The sequence below is a fragment of the Xyrauchen texanus genome, chromosome 3 (genome assembly GCF_025860055.1).
Source record: "Xyrauchen texanus isolate HMW12.3.18 chromosome 3, RBS_HiC_50CHRs, whole genome shotgun sequence".
Classification (NCBI taxonomy): domain Eukaryota; kingdom Metazoa; phylum Chordata; class Actinopteri; order Cypriniformes; family Catostomidae; genus Xyrauchen; species Xyrauchen texanus.
The window spans coordinates 15,601,051-15,613,642 of NC_068278.1; the positions used below are offsets into that span (position 1 = coordinate 15,601,051).

Genomic DNA, 12,592 nt, shown 5'->3' on the forward strand with positions numbered 1-12,592 from the left:
AAAAACAGGAAGGCCAGATTAGAGTTTGCCAAACAACATCTAAAAAAGCCTTCACAGTTCTGGAACATCATCCTATGGACAGATGAGACAAATATCAACTTGTACCAGAGTGATGGGAAGAGAAGAGTATGGAGAAGGAAAGCAACTGCTCATGATCCAAAGCATACCACCTCATCATTGAAGCATGGTGGTGGTAGTGTCATGGCGTGGGCATGTATGGCTGCCAGTGGAATTGGTTCTCTTGTATTTATTGATGATGTGACTGCTGACAAAAGCAGCAGGATGAATTCTGAAGTGTTTCGGGCAATATTATCTGCTCATATTCAGCCAAGTGCTTCAGAACTCATTGGACGGCGCTTCACAGTACAGGTGGACAATGACCCGAAGCATACTGCGAAAGCAACCAAAGAGTTTTTTAAGGGAAAGAAGTGGAATGTTATGCAATGGCCAAGTCAATCACCTGACCTGAATCCGATTGAGCATGCATTTCACTTGCTGAAGACAAAACTGAAGGGAAATGCCCCAAGAACAAGCAGGAACTGAAGACAGTTGCAGTAGAGGCCTGGCAGGGCATCACCAGGGATGAAACCCAGCGTCTGGTGATGTCTATGCGTTCCAGACTTCAGGCTGTAATTGACTGCAAAGGATTTGCAACCAAGTATTAAAAAGTGAAAGTTTGATTTATGATTGTTAATCTGTCCCATTACTTTTGGCCCCTTAAAAAGTGGAAGGCACATATACAAACTGTTGTAATTCTTACACCGTTCACCTGATTTGGATGTAAATACCCTCAAATTAAAGCTGAAAGTCTGCAGTTAAAGCATATCTTGTTCGTTTCATTTCAAATCCATTGTGGTGGTGTATAGATCCAAAAAGATTAGAATTGTGTCGATGTCCCAATATTTATGGACCTGAATGTACGTATTTGTTAAATAGGTTAATAGTTCAATCCTTGCACAACCACAAGGTCTTTATATACAAAATAAAAAACAAAATCTTTGGCTCTGACTCATTATTCAAGTACATCAAATGTGGAAGGAGTGAAGAATCTTGTGAAAGTCATGTGGTTTGAGAGATTTCTTCACCCACACCTACTAGACATACTATACTGGCTATACTATCCTACTCCCATATGTAAACACACCCACATAAATACAGAGTTTATTTTGGTTTGAAGCCTATGATATTTCTCCTTCTATGTATTGCATTTGTAATACAAAACCAACAAAACCGCACCTGTTTGTACCAGAAAATATGTGGATTTTTAAAGGGATAGTTCACCCAAAAATAAAAAACAATCAGTCATTGTTTACCCACACCTGTGTTGTCATAACCCCATATGACTTTCTGTCTTTTTCTTAAAACAAAGAGAAAATTTTTGAGAAAATATTGTGCTCAGTGATGTCATACAATGGCGGTTTATGGTGACCACCTCTTCAAGCTTCAAAAGAATGTAAAAGTACATTTCAGAAGTCTAATAAATTATTACATAAGACTCGTGATTGTTATGAAAGTATACGATAAGATTTGTTGAGAAACAAACTGAAATCTAATGTGAAAATGTTCACTGACCGCTTATATCCTGTGATAGGGAACAAGAGCACAGAACTTGCTAAATGTGTCTGAAGAGTTTGTAGTCAAAGAATTTATGCATTTTTATGCCCTTTCTTATTTGTTTATTTTATACATTTTTGGACTGGTGCCAGTTCACAGTGGATGGCGTTACCCGCGCAATGCTGAAAATAGAAAACAAGTGAATGCGAATGATAGAATGTATTGTCGCTCATCACGGCTGCTTAGGACAAAAACTCTGATTGCCATACACTTAAAAAAATACTATCACCTTGCAGTACTGGCGATAAAAATGTGAAAGAAGCACTCAGACCTCCACACTTGGTGACAATAATTTTGAGTAGAAAACTTAATAACTTAATAACTTAATAACAAAACAAAAAGTTACCAAATATAACAACAAAACAACAATAAAAATGGTGAAACCATGTAATCTCATTAATTATTCAAGCCTAGTGCATGCTGGGAACACCAGCTTTGAAAAGTTAAGTAAAATTGACTTATTTTACTTACCAGTGAAATTTACTCAAATTATCAATAATTATGAAAAGCTGTTCTACTTCATGATTAATATATGATGACACATTGTAAAAAATAACAAACAATCATAAATAATATTTACATATTAGCTAGAGTATTCATTTTTACATATTTGAATGTAGAATTTACTTAATATTTTCAAGTTCACGCTTAGACTAACTTCTTCAATGTAGAAAGTACTTAACCTTCTCTGCTATATTAACTAAACTACTAAATATTTTTTTTCAGAGTAGAAAATATACCTTTTATCTGGTGTTCACACCAGATTTGAATTTCTTATTAATTTAAGCAAATTGCACGTGTTTTGGCACATGTGTGCAAAACAGTAAGTACTTTTCTCTACAATTTGAACAATAACTAAATGCACATGGCTTGCTGATCAAAACCGATGACTTGATTTCATAGAAAAAGGATATGCACATTTGTATGTATACAGTAAATGTATTTTTTTTAGCAATGTGTTACATGTAAACAGAAAATTGGCACAAAATAACATTAAAAAAAATGACAACAATGAAAAAACCTGCAGTAGTTCTGTAAAAAACAATAAATTGTACCTCCTCACATTACGTACCACAACAAGTTCCCATCTTCTTGCTGGACATCCTGTCGCTCTTGTTGGTCAGAGATTTAGCAGACATCACAAACTTTACATGTCATAGATATCAATGGTTCTTCATCAGGTTAGGACACTGTGTGTTTGCGGCTGCCGGTGGCCTACTTTATGTTTCTGTTTAATTTCCGAGTACTCCATAAAAAATAAGGCTGGACATAGAAATGCATCCATTCTTCGACTACAAACTCTTCAGACATGTTTAATAAGTTCTGTTCTCTGTTTTGTGTGCAGCTGTGTTGGTTTCTGTTGTCGCTGTTGCTGTGGAGGACCTGTTTTTAGATAAACAGAACATGTTTTCACTTGAACGCCCCAATTTCGTGAGGGTGCCGTGTGAACTGTTGCTCTCGTGCCCTATCATGAATGCGCACAGGAGATCAATGGTCAGTGAACATTTTCAATACAATACATTATTTTTTGTTTGTTTCTTACCAAATCGTATCATATGCTTTCATAACACTTGTGAGTCTATAATGTAATAATAATTTATTAGACTTCTGAATTGTACTTTTGCATTCTTTTGAAACTTGAAGAGGTGGTCACCATAAAGTGCCATTTTATTATCACTGAGCACAAATAAGCAATAAGCATTTTACATGTCATTGAGGAACTGGCTATTATTAGTCAAAATGATATGGCAAAAGACAAACAGGATGTAAATGGGAATATTCCCAAGAAAACGTGCTTTGTTTGAAACATTTCAATTAGAGTGATTTTTATTTATTTTTTTTTTTATATAAACTTTCAGAGTGTGTTGTAATGCATAACACCAAGGGACAAAAAAACGTGTTGAAAATTGGCGTACAGGTGGTCAGTTCATTAAGCGATGAGCTGTTTCCTCACAAAAGAAGTTTATTCAGCATACTGAAGCGTCTCCTCCATAGACATCCATATAAATAAACGGCCTCTTGTCTTCTCGTCTGTGTTACCGGCCACAGGTATGTATTTTGTTGCTAACCTTGTAGACTATCCATGGTAAAAGGGCTCTGGTACATCATATTATGATCTACGGCTCATCACAGCCCTCCAGCGGTCTTAAATCAACAACACTACTGTTCACATTAGGCCTTTTGCCAGTTATGTTGTGCGCATGCGCAGTGCAGTACGAGCTCGTTATTAGTAGAAGTGGTGCTGGTTTTCAAACAGGATGAACGCGCCACCAGCATTCGAGTCGTTTTTGTTGTTTGAGGGAGAGAAAAAGTAAGTGCAGTATATCGTGATCTTTACTATTAAGTGACAAACTGATAGCTGTCTGTAATAAAATAAAAGCTCATTGTGAACACAGTAGATATTCTTGCAAAGTGTTTAGCTTTCTGGCTAACAGCAAGTACTACGACTAAGCAGTCCATGTTAATGCACTACAACAATGTTAAAATTTGAGTTTTAATAACTTTTTTTAACTTTTACATTGAATGGGTAGATGGATTTACTGTACAAGACTGCACCTTTTATTTCACTGCATAGCATGTTTGCGTACATTAAAGAGTGCTGTGGTACTACTACTATGTTTTTTTTATGTAATGACAAAGAGAAAATGTCCCCATTCACAGAAATGTGTGCAATTAAATAAAACATCTGACTGTGGGGGAAGAATTGGCCGAGGTCAGTTTGACGGTCAGAGAGCTCAAACATGAAGTTCTGGAACTATTAACATTCTTGTTAAATTCCTTTTACAGGATCACAATAGTTAAGGACACAAAAGTGCCCAATGCATGTCTGTTTACACTGAATAAGGAGGACCACACGCTGGGGAACATCATTCGGTCGTAAGCACACAATTCTTGATCCACCATTCATATTTCAATCATTGTTCTTACGGTGCCATTATGTTGGAAGCTTATGTGTTGTAACCCTATGACACTTTCTTTATCTTTCAGACAACTGCTAAAGGATCCTCAGGTGCTGTTTGCTGGATATAAAGTTCCCCACCCTCTGGAGCACAAGATTGTGATCCGTGTTCAGACAACACCAGACTACAGTCCGCAGGAAGCCTTTACTAATGCAATCACTGATCTGATCAGTGAGCTCTCACTGCTAGAGGAGCGGTTTAGGGTATGTGCATGGCTGTCTGTTTTTATACATTAGTCGCTTTTACACTATCGGGCCAGTGCGAGCCAGAGCTATCAACTGCTCTGCCGGGGGCAATAGCCTCGAGCCACAAGAACAAATTAGATCTGCATTCCCACCATCGTGCCAATAGCCCCACAGCATTGCCCTAAAACCCACCCTTAATACTCTGCCCTGGTGCCAACGTCACACACCCACCCATTTCAGAAGCAAGGGGGAATTCAAGCTGAGATATCAGACTCTGGAGACTAGGTAGCCCTTGAAATTAACACTGAATTGTATGCCAGAATCTCTACTGATGTGCGCTAGATACACAGCCTGGCAAGTTCCGTGTCTATATACTTAATCACGTCTTCGTTTCCAGAGATGCTGTCGATCGGACTCATTTTATTCAGCGAAACTCTGCCTTTGACATTGAACCCACCTCAATCCCCAATTGTCTTCTTTGGCCCAGGGGTAATCGGTGGTCCAGGGTGCTTGGCCGTTGGCCCACAGGAGACACAATGAAGCCCCGGGAGTGACGGTGGGAACGCAACTGGCCCTGGCGCACTAGCATGCCCTCATTTTGTACAATAGTGGAAACGTGGCTATTGATTGGTGATGTGATTTAAATGACAGTATTGTTTATTAGTTGTTTGTTCTTAACCCTTAGTGTTAAACATAAATGGGTAATTCATCCTGCACCATTTGCCACAAATTAGAATGATTGTTGGGCTGTACTATTACTTTTACATGTAAGAGGACTTGTGCTTTTTGCATGGCGGATGATAAAACATGCACACACAAAAACATCCTATAGTTTTGTCATATCGAGAGACCAGAATATCATTGAGATTTAGGGATGGGCTCTTTTGACTAGGTCCAGTAAGCAATCACTAAGAACACCTAAGCAACTTGCTATAAATTGTCTAGATCATCGTCTGGTATCTTGGTGCCGAGTTCTACACAGACGAGCACTACTCACATTTTCTTGAGAAATTGTAAACATTTTGATTGAATATTATTGTCACCTTTGTTTTCATGAAGTCTGTATTGTGCATTTAGAAATTGATTTGATGTTTTCTTGATTTTAGGTTGCCATCAAAGACAAGCAGGAGGGAATAGAATGAAGAACCGTTGCAGTCTACAACTAATTCACAATGGACTGAATTTCCACACTTAAACTGGGTTCTTACAATGCGCTACAGTGTTTAAATAATCCCATTTATTTATTTTCTTCAAATATTAAGAGGGTGACTGACAAGCTCTCATTTAAATAATAAGAGACCTTCAACAGTCTGTAACCAGATTGAGGTTAAGAACTTTGAATGTGTCTTTCACGATTCTTAAATTTGAACATTCCAAAAATTTAATTGCACAGTAAATTCATGCATAAGAGAATAATTATTTTTAGAGGTCCCATTCATTTGTGATGTACTTTTGGTTTTTGCCATTAATAAATGTCCCTTTTTTTTCCTAGATTTTTTTTGTTGTTGTTGAGAAATGTAAAATGTTGTTTGATTTATTTGAGTCTTAACCATGGAGCTCTAAAATACCAGGAGAGAGCTATCTGTTAACATCCCTGTTCATCTCTATATGGGCTTTTCCACTGCATGGTACAGCTGGACTTGGCATGCTTTTTTGGGATTTTCCACTGTGGATAGTACATGGTACGTGAACCTTTTTTTAGTACCACCTCGGTCAAGGTTCCGAGCGAGCCGAGCCGATATTAAATGTGACGTCAAAATTCTGCAGATCACTGGTTGGTCAGGTAGAATCGTCACTACCAGAGTTACTGGATTTCCGACACACATCATGATATTTGGTATTTCGTCATAAAACACGGCTACTTTTGAATGGGTGTCTATGGAAAAACGTGCTTTTTGCCATCGGGTGGTGTAGCTACAGCATCTACCATCTTTATTGTGTAAATTGGGAACTATTTTAGCCTCAGGTAGTTGCTTCTAAGGGGACACATTAAAGTGATGCGCATTTGTGGCTTGATGGCTACCGGACAGAGGCAGCGTTTTGATTGTGGTTGTAAAGGAATACGAACTTGCCTGAGATGCGAGCAAGAGCAGTCTAAGCAAAACATACTGCATAAGAATGAGCTGGTAAGTAAACAGTACATTTGAGACAGACTTAAACCCTTAATCTCACAAGTTGAGTTCTGATGTCTGATTTGGCTTAAAAATCCTTACGATTGTGATTTTTAAAGGAGCACATCCTCTATTTAAAAGGTTGTACTCCTAAAATAATACATTGTAATTTTGCAACAAATATATAAAATTATTACCACTCACATGAAATGAAGACTTCAGTCATATCAGTAACCTTTTAAAATCTGTTTTATTCTACATGGAGAAGGTCCACACATGGTGGCTGCCATGTTAGAATCACTGAACTCGTCCTGTTTTTTGACACTTTTACTCAGTGACTAAATTGATCCTGGTTTACTGTAAATAGTGAATTTCTACTATGGCATATGTACCTAAAACTATTGTATAAATTATGCTACACCTTAGGTGTCCACAATGACAAAATTACCTGGAATCTGTAAATATGTTACATTGAGCACTTTTCCCAAATGTTCTGCAACAGATACATTATGATTTCACCTATGATCCCATGTCGAAGTCAGCAGTCCAAGAGGACAAAGGTGTTCAACAGTCCTTTGCGTTTCCTGGAGTGTTTTTGTGGGAGGATTTTGTCTCGGAAGATGAAGAGAAAGAGCTAGTCGCAAGAATGGACGAAAATGTCTGGAAAGAGTCTCAATCAGGCCGACGGAAACAGGTGATTTAGGAATACCTTTGCAATGTATCAGTTGTCTACATTTATTTTTCTTTATACATTTCTCTCTATTCCTCTTTCTTTCCTTTCTATATGTTGTTTACAATGATAAATACTTACAGCTCTTGTTTAATTTGCAATTGTGAAATGTAAATAGCCTCTATACAGCATCAATATTTACATAAATGTGTATATTTTAGGTGCTGTAACTGGTCAAATTTTTTTCATTTATTTTTTTATACCCTTTTCTCCCATTTTGGAATGACCAAATCCTACTACTTAGTTGGTCCTCGATGTGGCACGGAGACTTACAGCATGTGGAGGCTCAAGCTATTCTCTGCGATCCACTCACAACTTACCACACGCCCCATTGAGAGCGAGTACACCTAATCGCAACCACAAGGAGGTTATTTATGTGCCTCTACCCTCCCTTAGGAGACCTGGCTGGAGTCACTTAGCACACCCTGGATTCAAACTTGCGACTCCAGGGGTGGTAGTCAGCGTCAACACTCGCCAACCATGCGTTCAGACAAGAGGAGGCTAGAGCATCAAAATTCACTCTGGCTGCCCTGCCAACAACGCTATCAAAGATTCGTGGATGCTCTGACATAGTTGAAATAGGCGACAACGTTAGTTCGGAATGCTTGGATTTGTGAACTATATTTAAAGGGGCCACAAAACATCCAGACATGTTGACCGGTATCTTTTTGCCGACATATCACAAGTAGCGTATATCCTCATGAAATCTTTTAAATGTGAAAGTAAGAAATCGATCGATGGCAGAAAGTAATTAAAATTATGGTTGTTTGTTACCAAAATAAAATGCATATATCCCTGTAAACAAACAGGGACAGATTGTATATTGTGGGAAAACCTGCCACGGCAATAATTCGTTTCTCCTCCATTTTGTTTCCGAAGCTATTGTTTGGTGGGAACCAAAGTTTACACTGTTATGTTCTCTAGACTTCACTAGAGCAGAGCACTTCTATATTCCAATAGGTTGCCGCAGAACCACGTCCAAGCTCATTATCATAATGTTGCCCGCACTTGAACTTTTCTCTGATGCCCACACCACCCAAGATGCGCCGGCCATGGATGCGCCACTTCTCGCCACTGAGAGATGCTGGCTGCCATAGAAAATTAACTGATTGCGCTCGATTTGACGAAATTTATTGCATTTTGCAGTTCAATTAAATGCATTTGCTGTGCGATTAAAAATGTTAAAAGTACAAATATTCCATGTAGTCTCAATATGACATCATAAACTGCATGTATAATAATTATACACATTGTGTTTTAGATAATGTATAGCATAACAGACTTTAGGAAACTGCTGTCACTGCTTGACATGTCAACTTTGAGTTGATGCCGTCATAATAACATCCAACTAAAAATATATTTTTCCTTTATCTGAAGGACTTTGGGCCAAAGGTGAACTTCAAAAAACAGCGGGTCCGTGTGGGGGACTTCACTGGCCTCCCCGCGATCAGCAGTTACCTGGTTAATAGGATGACACAGGCACCTTTGTTGTCCTCCTTCAAACCAGTAGAACAGTGCAACTTGGACTATGATCCAATGAGGGGCTCTGCAATTGACCCTCACTTAGATGACAGCTGGTTAAGGGGAGAGCATTTGGTAACCATTAACCTGCTCTCTAACACCGTCTTCACAATGAGTTTGGATAGAGGATGGGGAGACATGGACAAAGGGGAGGTGAGAGTGGCAGTGCATCTACCGCGGAGATGTTTGGCTGTACTTTATGGAGAGGCACGGCTTCGATGGAAACATGCCATTCACAGAAAAGACATTCACAGCCGTAGAGTGTGCAGTACCTTCAGAGAGCTGTCGGCTGAGTTTCTACAGGGTGGGGTACAGGAAAAGTTGGGATCTGAGTTGTTAGATATTGCACTGAGCTTCAAGGGTGTACCACTGTAAGCCATCTCTGCCTATTTATGTCCAAAGTGAAATGTATGTTCAGTTTTCTTAACACACAACTGTAAAGTGATGATTTTTTTATTCTAATTTATATAAACACTATTTACATTGTACACCGTGTTCTGTTGGATAAAATAAGTTGGAGTTTTGAATGCAATCATTTAATTCAAGAAGCCTTTTAAACGATTAATCAACTATATTGAATAAAAATAGTTCTATCTGTGCCTTTTACATTAAATCTAAATATTTCACGTTTCGGTTTAAATTTGTGTGCTTGAAACATGACTTAATACCTGCTCAATATGGCAGAATTGTGTTGATGCCACAACCAAATAAAGAACAACTGAAGAAAAAATCAAATTAATTTTGTTTCCATTGACTAATTGATTTTTAATGATAACTTATAGAATTTTAAAGACAGGTCTACCATGAGCCCTGAGCTTGTTTATTGATGGTATGTTCTTCCATTGAATCCACCTGTATGCGTTACTTCAACTTAATTAAAAAATTGTGTTGGATAGCGGAATTCATGGTAGACAACTACAAAACCCATAGTCCTGCAGAGAAAAATCCACCAATCCAAGAACTGTGGCCAACAAAGCCCTCAAAATGAGCCCAGGAGCAACCACCGATTCCCATGACGCAATTGAGTCAGTCTCCCAAAACCCTTAAACTACATAACTCTTTTTCAGGACACTATTTTAAAGATAATTTTGTAAAAATCCAAATAGTTTTACAGATCTTCGTTTAAAAGGGTTTAATCAAAGTTTTTCAAGCTTGTTCAATGAACCATAAACAATTAATGAACATGTGGAACGGTCATTAAGACACTAACGGCTTACAGTTGGGACACTAAAGAGTCCTTTCTACTGACTCTGAAAAACACCAAAAGAAAGATGCCCAGGGTCCTTGCTCATCTGCATGAACATGCCTTAGGCATGCTGCATGGAGGCATGAGGACTGCAGATGTGGCAAGGGCAATAAATTGCAATGTCCGTACTGTGAGATGCCTAAGACAGCACTACAGGGAGACCGGAAGGACAGCTGATCATCCTCGCAGTGGCAGACCACATATAACAACACCTGCACAGGATTGGTACATCCGAATATCACACCTGCAGGACAGGTACAGGATGGCAACAACAACTGCCCGAGTTACACTAGGAATGCACAATCCCTCCATCAGTGCTCAGACTGTCCGCAATAGGCTGAGAGAGGCTGGACTGAGGGCTTGTAGGCCTGTTGTAAGGCTGGTCCTTACAGACATCTCCGGCAACAACGACGACTTTGTGCACAAACCCACCTTCGCTGGACCAGACAGGACTGGCAAAAAGTGCTCTTCATTGACGAGTCACGGTTTTGTCTCACCAGGGGTGATGGTCGGACTTACGTTTATCGTCGAAGGAATGAGCGTTACACCGAGGCCTGTACTCTGGAGCGGGATCAATTTGGAGGTGGAAAGTCTGTCATGGTCTGGGGTGGTGTGGCAGCATCATCGGACTGAGCTTGTTGTCATTGCAGGCAATCTCAACGCTGTGTGTTACAGGGAAGACATCCTCCTCCCTCGTGTGGACCCTTCCTACAGGCTCATCCTGACATGACCCTCCAGCATGACAATGCCACCAGCCATACTGCTCGTTCTGTGCATGATTTCCTGCAAGACAGGAATGTCAGTGTTCTGCCATGGCCAGTGAAGAGCCCAGATCTCAATCCCATTGAGCACGTCTGGGACCTGTCAGAGGGTGAGGGCTAGGGACATTCCCCCCAGAAATGTATGGGAACTTGAAGTGCCTTGGTGGAAGAGTGGGGTAACATCTCACAGCAAGAACTGGCAAATCTGGTGCAGTCCATTAGGAGGAGATGCACTGAAGCATTTAATGCAGCTGGTGGCCACTTTTGTTACTTTTTCCTTTGTTCAGGGACACATTATTCCATTTCTGTTAGTCACATGTCTGTGACTTGCTGAATCATTTGTGCGTGCTCTCACTTGTCAACAAGCTCACTGAATATTTTATAACATGGAAAATAAAGATATCACTGGTTGTATTGGATCTAAAATCAGTGGAAACCAAATCTACAAATACATCCTATCGTTTGTATTTGTTTGTCAGTAATTTGTCAAGTCTTTATAAAGTTCAATACGTGTGCAGCTTGTAAATAACTTCTGCAGGTAAAGAAATTTTCCAACCAAGAGTATCAAAACACGTATTAGCCTACACGAAAACACATACCATTACTTGGACAAACCATGTAAATAAAATAGTATATGAATGTGGTAATCCTATATCAAATTACCATGGTATTACCATCTGATACCATCAGAAATCATATTGTTATTATCAAGATGTGCTCAAATACACACACACACACAAGGAACTTGGCCTAAGTAGCATATCTAAATATGAATTTACGTATTTTTTTTTATTTTTTATGTGCACATAGGTATTGTGCCTACTTGTATACAGTATTGCACTAAACTGTAATATACTGTACCAAGGCTTTGATAAACATCATGTGAATAAGTCTTTTAGGTGTTTTGTCTGTGACAGTATGCTCTGTGCATCTGTGGTTGAAAAAAATTTAGTTTAAATGTTGCAATGCACTTTTTGGTGTGTACAGCTTGTAGTGTAACTTTCTACTTTCTAAGAAGTGTCGCTTTTAGCTTAGCTTAACTATTTTTTCCCAACATTGCTTGCACCTTTTTTTTTTTTTTTTTTATACTTTTTTGTGTCAACAAAGCGTGTAATGTTGAGACTCAACTCGATGCTGGTTGCTTAGGTTCATGGCTTACAACTCATTTATGGAGGATTTTATGAAAAGCCAATGCAACCAACAAATAAATAAATAAAATGAGAAAAATACTTCTGGAACCCAGGTGATTGTTTTTATTTATTTAATTATTTGTATTAAATACGTTACAAATACTTTCAACGCTTTAAATGTAATACAATATTTATACACTAGAGGGACCTTAATACTATATATTAAAGAAGTTACACATTTTAACAGTTTTGATTGCCTTTTGTTTCACAGGAAATCGAATTGAGTCAACCGCTCAGCTAGACGGCTGAAATAAGTGGGCGGGCACTGTTGCGC

General features: G+C 38.8%; 2 protein-coding genes across 2 annotated transcripts; both read left to right on the forward strand.

The window, feature by feature from the left end:
* Window positions 1-3,839: 3,839 nt before the first annotated feature.
* polr2j (RNA polymerase II subunit J) lies at window positions 3,840-5,996 on the forward strand. Its single transcript, XM_052103943.1, has 4 exons — window positions 3,840-3,925; window positions 4,402-4,491; window positions 4,603-4,777; window positions 5,866-5,996. The coding sequence occupies exons 1-4, from the start codon at window positions 3,873-3,875 to the stop codon at window positions 5,899-5,901; spliced, it is 354 nt and encodes a 117-aa protein (XP_051959903.1). The 5' UTR covers window positions 3,840-3,872; the 3' UTR covers window positions 5,902-5,996.
* A 760-nt stretch (window positions 5,997-6,756) lies between these two features.
* Window positions 6,757-9,835, forward strand: LOC127627516 (alpha-ketoglutarate-dependent dioxygenase alkB homolog 4-like). Its single transcript, XM_052103929.1, has 3 exons — window positions 6,757-6,885; window positions 7,373-7,564; window positions 8,978-9,835. The coding sequence occupies exons 1-3, from the start codon at window positions 6,757-6,759 to the stop codon at window positions 9,494-9,496; spliced, it is 840 nt and encodes a 279-aa protein (XP_051959889.1). The 3' UTR covers window positions 9,497-9,835.
* The last annotated feature ends 2,757 nt before the right edge of the window (window positions 9,836-12,592 follow it).

What these genes read in the sequence shown, in the direction of transcription:
- LOC127627516 (XM_052103929.1), top strand. Translation starts at nt 6,757, where the DNA reads ATGCGCATTTGTGGCTTGATGGCTACCGGACAGAGGCAGCGTTTTGAT. An exon ending in TACTGCATAAGAATGAGCTG is followed by an intron (nt 6,886 to 7,372) that starts GTAAGTAAACAG and finishes GTTCTGCAACAG; the next exon opens with ATACATTATGATTTCACCTA. An exon ending in AATCAGGCCGACGGAAACAG is followed by an intron (nt 7,565 to 8,977) that starts GTGATTTAGGAA and finishes CTTTATCTGAAG; the next exon opens with GACTTTGGGCCAAAGGTGAA.
- polr2j (XM_052103943.1), top strand. Translation starts at nt 3,873, where the DNA reads ATGAACGCGCCACCAGCATTCGAGTCGTTTTTGTTGTTTGAGGGAGAG. An exon ending in TTGTTTGAGGGAGAGAAAAA is followed by an intron (nt 3,926 to 4,401) that starts GTAAGTGCAGTA and finishes TTCCTTTTACAG; the next exon opens with GATCACAATAGTTAAGGACA. An exon ending in TGCTAGAGGAGCGGTTTAGG is followed by an intron (nt 4,778 to 5,865) that starts GTATGTGCATGG and finishes TCTTGATTTTAG; the next exon opens with GTTGCCATCAAAGACAAGCA.